This window comes from Nilaparvata lugens, chromosome 1 (genome assembly GCF_014356525.2).
Source record: "Nilaparvata lugens isolate BPH chromosome 1, ASM1435652v1, whole genome shotgun sequence".
Classification (NCBI taxonomy): Eukaryota; Metazoa; Arthropoda; class Insecta; order Hemiptera; family Delphacidae; genus Nilaparvata; species Nilaparvata lugens.
This window is the reverse complement of record NC_052504.1, coordinates 44,672,175-44,679,217: the sequence shown is the minus strand read 5'-3', so window position 1 is coordinate 44,679,217 and position 7,043 is coordinate 44,672,175. Positions and strand designations below refer to the sequence as shown.

At 33.4% G+C, this 7,043-nt stretch overlaps 1 protein-coding gene across 3 annotated transcripts in view; it reads right to left on the bottom strand.

Annotated features, from left to right (window-relative positions):
• Window positions 1-227: 227 nt before the first annotated feature.
• LOC111049851 (5'-nucleotidase domain-containing protein 3) overlaps window positions 228-7,043 on the bottom strand; it is a 32,636-nt gene continuing 25,820 nt past the window's right edge. For all 3 annotated transcript variants that reach the window (XM_039434816.1, XM_039434809.1, XM_039434814.1), the window contains one exon: window positions 228-3,915. In XM_039434816.1, the coding sequence (XP_039290750.1) occupies window positions 3,711-3,915 (205 nt within the window). In that variant the 3' untranslated portion in view covers window positions 228-3,710. The remainder of the gene's footprint in view (window positions 3,916-7,043) is intronic.

Genomic DNA, 7,043 nt, shown 5'->3' with positions numbered 1-7,043 from the left:
TGATACTTTGATGTATCGGAAAATGGAATGCAGGTGGAGTACTGAAAGTAAATGATTTTGAATGTTCACATGAAATTCCTTATTTAAAAATTGTACAGAAGAAGTACAATATTATGATTTCTTTAAAACATGAAATAATATCTATGCCAACATCTATACACAAATTATTGGAATATTTTATGGAAATGTCAATGCATCATCACATTGATATATTAAAAACATAAAAATGTCGAAAAATAAACATTTATTTCCATTATGGCACAAGTAACAAATATATCTATAATATAATTTCTTTTTATTAAACTGTGTATACAACACAAGTTCAGCAAAGTATAATATTGAAGATTTGACAAGCTCTTACATATTGTTATAGTTTCCAGATATTTGAGATCCTAAATTTCTATCTATACGAAGAAGATACATGTACGAAGATAAATAATTACTTGAATGTAAACATTTTTCGATCAATGATAATAAAATAAGTCAAGAAATAAACTTAGCAAATAAAATTTTAAATAGAAGTAGCAAGTTCTTCAATAACTTATTTTGTCGTTCAATAATACTTAAGGCACTTGGAAGGGAAAATGGTAGCAACAATTGATTGAAATTGGAAAATCTACAGCGATAATTTTTCTCGATCATTATAATGTAGCTGCAATGAGAAGTAGCTCAATACAACATAAATAGTATTGTTACATAGGCTACAATAGATAATTTTGATTTCAACGTTATAATCAAGATTACATGCAAGTCGACAGAGCTTTGTGAATAAATCAGTAGGTACATAATTTCAACTAGAATTTAATGAATCTGCAATAGCTATTCGAATAGATTGTTGGAGACAGTTTAAGACTGTTCAGGCTCCCACAATGACTTTACACTTACATAAAAACAACACAATAAAACATATTCAGTGGAAGTTTAATTTTCATATGGATGAGAATTGAACAATCGGTGAATACCTTGAATAAACGGTAACAACTATGCAGCGAGGTTAAGCTCTCGAAATGGAAAAAATTCGGGGCTGTAAGCAAAGTATCCCAAAATTTATACTCAACAACTCAATTGATTACAAATTAAATTTAAAACATCTATTTGGCATAAAATCCCTAATTATTTGCCTTTTCTGGGATTGAAAATGATAATGCCAATTTTATTAAACAAAGCTTTAGACTTTTTAATTTTGATGTAACATATTATACAAACAATACTTACTTTCTTCATGTTTTGATTATTGTCTTCAAAAGACTAGTGTAAATTATTTATTTTTATCCGACATCGGAGAATCGGAGATAATACTTATTAATATATTACTTTATATAAATAATAAAATATGATTGATTATTATTGGCAGTTGCAAGTAGAGAACGAACAATGAATATTAGATAATTGATAATTTACCAAGGAAGTACTGAGATGTTTAAACACATTTAATCTAATCTCGGAGTAATATATACTTATGTTCAGAGCTAAGAAGAAAGCATATGAATGCTCCAAGACAGATAACACTTTTGTCACAGATAACACTTCACAGGGTGGACCTCTCCATGAAAATATTTATAAAAACAACAAAAAATAAATAAACAATATAAAACCTAGATAAAATGAATCTATCAACGACAGAAATGAATTATTTTCACTTCTAAAATGATTCAGAAGCCTGCATAAACACATAACATGAAACTAATACCGAGCATGCAAATGTGTAGTATAAGCTTGTAATTTAAAATAAAATTACTTTCCATTGTATATAAAAAACAACAACCTATGACTCTAGGCCAATTTATATATCAAATACTATTTCTCACACAAGCGAGAAAATCTTTAATCGAGGAATTTAATTTTGAGGAAGTATTTGGTAAAAGTTGTATTGTTGAAGATGAGTTAGTATGCCACTCATTTGATAATACAGCGAATGAAGTTTGGAAAATAATACCATGTCTGTCAAGCATTATCTGCATAATTTACATTTACTTTGCTTTGCTTGCCTACAAGGAATCACTTAGCAAATGTATGCTGTGATTGAGATAGATTTTTATTGATTCCAGGCCAGATAAAAATTAATGAAATTCTGGTTTGGAGCAAATCGTTACAATGACAGCGTTATAGCAATGCTATGGCAAGAATCATTCTCAAGTTAAAATATTTCAACAAACCTGTTGGGCAAATTTATATAAATTTTCAATTAGGAACTTTACCTGATTATAACTAATAATTACCAGAGCATTATTAAATAATTACTTGATTAATACTTGGATTTCTAGGAAAGAATGAACTGAGATGCTTATCACCAATTAAAACAATTCAATCAACGAGACAATGATTTAGAAATGGAGAGTGAGAGATCTTTGATGCCGGTACTTTCAGCATGGAACCGGGTCTTCAGGTAACATTGTTTCTATTGGTAAATTAAAATATCCTATTTTACTCTTAATATGATTAATTCTGATGATTTGGCATGAACAAATCAATTTTACAAAGGATGATATAGATAAGGGACAAACAATTAAAGTATAGGAATAATAAAGCTAATAAACTCGTATTATCACATAAAGACGCTTGACACAAATATCGTCAGTGATATAATCGCAATACTTGAATGAGCTGATGGTCATGAGAGTAGCAAATATTATGGTCATGTGTTAATAAGCATGATCGATTATAGTTGAGGTTTAGAAGATTCAGGGACATGAAAGCTAACATATTAATGACGCGAAGAAGTTTGACTTGGTAAACTATGCTACAATTAACTAATGATAGATGATGAATACAAAATAAAATGAAACGTATGTATTTATAATTAGCATAATAAAGCGTGATTCAAATCGATATTAGACTACTACATCAAGTAGCGTAACATGGTAACAGTCCTAAAATGAATTAATGGTAGGCTAATCATGAAAATGGAAAAATATATCGAGTGAGAATGAACATAAATTGATAAAATAAAGTTTGAGTTCAAGAAATAATAAAAGTATGGGTATGGGATACGAGCAGACATGTCAGCTAACACATTATAAAAAAATTGCCAATGATATAGTAAACTGTAGGTTAACTTAATTAAAAAGAATAACTGAGTGATAATTGACACAATGAATTATAAATTGGTCAATTGACATAAATGACAATATTGAATGATAAATTTGAGTTACACAAATAACTAATTATTATACTTGGGAACATCAGAGCTCATATTATAATCATATAAGAAGAATTACGAAATACAGATAGGCTACTTCAATTATATAATAAGGCCGGTTGCAGAAGAACCACAATCGCATGTGGGATGTGGGACCGACATACCACAGAACAATGCGACTAACGCAGAGAGTGGAAGTATCAGTGCCACTGCCATGCCTGCCAATGCATTCCATGTGCGCTGCGTTTGTGGTACCACAGGAGGAAAATAGTAGCTCCCACATCCCACATGCGATAGTGGTTCGTCTGCAACCGGCCTAACAATCCATTGTTGATAAATTATAAAATTATCATAAATGGACATGAGGTGATTAACTTGAAGATTAAGATATTGGGTTATAGTTGGAATTGAACAGATGATATATGTTTGAGTATGCAATACAGAAGAGTGAACATATTACACAGTAAATTATTCAAAAAGTGTTTGCTAATAATAGGATAGGGTGAACGAAAGTTGATAGATTAGATAGAGTTGGGAGTTTAACAGATAATTGATAGATTGATAACTTAGTTCAAACGAAAAGAGAGGTATACTCGTGTGGCATGACACCGCGCCTGGGATAGAAAGTGTGATGCACAGAGAATTGGAGAAGGTTGGTAACACTAGATGTATAGATATCAGCAAACCTGAACAGACGTCTTGAGAAATAGGTCGGATTGTGATAAGTGCGGAACACGCTGCCAAATTGCTCGTTGAAAACGCATTTGATGTCTTGCCTGTAAAATACAACGAATGTATAAAATACAAGGAATGTACAATATTAAACTTCGACAAATATTTCAGAAACTTCACAAAATTGATAAAAATTATTGTTATGCGAGTAAGTGGAAAACTAAAGAACCATTAGACATGTTCATGGTTTCGTTCAGCGCAGAAGAGAATGTTAAGAAGGTTTTTGAACTTAAACATATTCTGGGTTGCAGAGTAGAAGTTGAAGCATTGAAGAAAGTTAATCTAATACCTCAATGTAAGCGTTGCCAGGCTTTCAACCACACTCAGGCTTATTGCAACAAGGAGGCCAGATGTGTGAAGTGCGCTGGAAAACATGCATCAAAGGAGTGTACGAAACCTAGTGAAGCACTACCGAAATGCATTCATTGTGGTGAAGCTCATCCTGCAAGCTACCGTGGTTGCTCTGTAGCAATTGAGTTACAAAAAATACGTAACTCGAGTAGGGTAGCCAGTAAGAATATAACATCAAAAAATGTTGTCGATTCTCAGGCTCGGAATGTGGCTAATTCTCAAAGTAGGCCCACTCAACATCAAAGTAGGCCCACAGAAAAGAGAATGACTTTCGCCGAAATCGTATCCAAAGAAAATAAATCGCAGATGAAGAAAAATGAAGAAGTAAAAGACACCTCACAAATCCTACAGCTCATCTTATCTAAACTTGATAAACAAGAGAAAATAATTTCATCCCTTCAATCTCGCATCGAGAAATTAGACAATAATAGACAACAAAAACCAAAATGATTTGTTCACTAAACATAATGGAATGGAACGCAAATGGACTCTTACAACGACAACTGGAATTGGAAGCAGTTCTAAACATAGATAATGTAGATATTTGTCTCATTTCTGAGTCTCACTTTACAAAACAGTCCTACATAAAATTTAAAGGTTACAGGACCTACCACGCCTTACATCCCAACAATGTTGCGAGAGGGGGGAGTTCAATCATAATCAAAGAGAGCATTCAGCATAATGAACACGTTAAATTAGAAACTGAACGAATTCAATTGATAGGAGTATGTGTGGAAGCAGTTAATTATCGATATGTAGTTGCAGCTGTCTACTGTCCTCCTCGATATTCATTCAGAAAAGAAGATCATCTATCAATGTTTGATATGTTGGGAACGAGATTTATCCTTGGCGGTGACTTCAATTCAAAACACATTCATTGGGGATCACGATTAACAACTCATAAGGGCAAGGTACTTTACGAAGCTGTAAGAGAGTCAAGATGTGAATCTCTTTCAACTGGAAAACCAACTTATTGGCCTACAGATACAAGTAAGATACCTGATCTCATAGACTTTTTCATAATCAAAAACATTTCAGTAAACTATTTGCAAGTAGAGGAAAGTTTTGATCTCAATTCAGACCACTCTCCAATTATTCTGAAGTTGAGTGACACTATTTTACAAAAACAAAATAATTATCCCACACTAGTTAATAAGTATACAGATTGGGATGGCTTTCAGCAAGTGTTGGAGGAAAGAATTAACCTGAATTCACCATTAACAACTGCAGATCAAATAGATGAGGAGCTGGAAAAATTTGTTACTGATATACAACAGGCAGCCTGGTGTAATACTCCGCAGACTAGGAAACGAAGAACAGTAGGAAATAATTATCCATTGGAAATAAGAGAAATGATTGCAGAGAAAAGAAGAGCTAGAAGGAGGTGGCAGCATTCACGTTCTCCTCAAGATAAAATATTACTGAATACTCTCACACAGGAACTGAAAAGAGAGATACAGTTTATTAAAAATGAATCAATCAACAGTTACTTGAGTAATTTGACAGGACAAGGCAACACTGATTACTCACTATGGAAGGCTTCTAAGAAAATAAAAACACCCATCCAACAAGTTCCCCCTATTAGGAAACTGAATAGACAATGGGCCAAGAATAATCAAGAAAAGGCACAGGCATTTGCTGATCATCTTGTGAATGTCTTCCAGCCAAACGATGCAGCTCAAGAAGATCTAGAAATTGAAGGTAACATCATGCAGGAAAATCAAGAACTAATGAATGTCTCAGTAGAAGAAGTGAGAAAGGAAATAAAACTTATGAATGCTAAGAAAACTCCAGGATTTGACCTGATAACTGGCTTAGTCCTGAAGCATCTACCAAGGAAAGCACTCATCAAGCTAACAAACATCCTGAATGCTTCATTCAGACTCAGATTTGTACCAGGAGTCTGGAAAGTAGCTGAAGTTATAATGTTACTCAAGCCAGGAAAAGAACCACATGAAGTAGCTTCATACAGACCAATTTCATTGTTACCTGTGTTATCAAAGTTGTTTGAGAGGATATTATTGAGTAGACTCAAGCCAATAATTGAGAGAAAGCAATTAATTCCTAATCATCAATTTGGTTTCAGAAAAAAACACTCCACAATTGATCAAGTACATAGGATAGTTAATATAATAGAGAAGAGCTTGGAAGAAAAAAAGGTTTGTTCAGCAGTTTTTCTCGACATAGGGCAAGCTTTTGACAAAGTATGGCATGAGGGACTTCTTTATAAACTGAAGAAAATGCTTCCTAAGCAATTTACAGAAATATTGCAATCATATTTGACAGGAAGGTACTTTAGAGTCAAATATGAAGATTCATATTCTGATCTAAGAGAGATAAAAGCAGGAGTTCCGCAAGGAAGTGTTTTAGGACCAGTCCTTTATCTTCTCTTCACTAGTGATATCCCTAATTTGGAGGAGAATACCACAGCCACGTTCGCAGATGACACCGCCCTACTAGCAGTAGACAGTGATGTTGGTATTGCAACAGCGAAGCTTCAGAGATCTGTCAACAAGATACAAGACTGGACCAAAAAGTGGAGAATGAAGCTCAATGAGGAAAAGTCGATTCATGTTAACTTCACCAACAAGAGAGCTGTGTACCTTCCAATCAACATCAATGGAATTAATATACCACCTGAAAATCAAGCTAAATACCTAGGTATGACTCTTGATGCTAAGCTTCGCTGGAAAGAGCATGTCAAAAAGAAAAAAGAAGAACTGAACATAAAATACAAGAAATTCTACTGGCTTATTGGAAGAAACTCATCACTTTCAATACCAAACAAATTGCTCCTCTACAAGCAGATCTTCAAACCTGT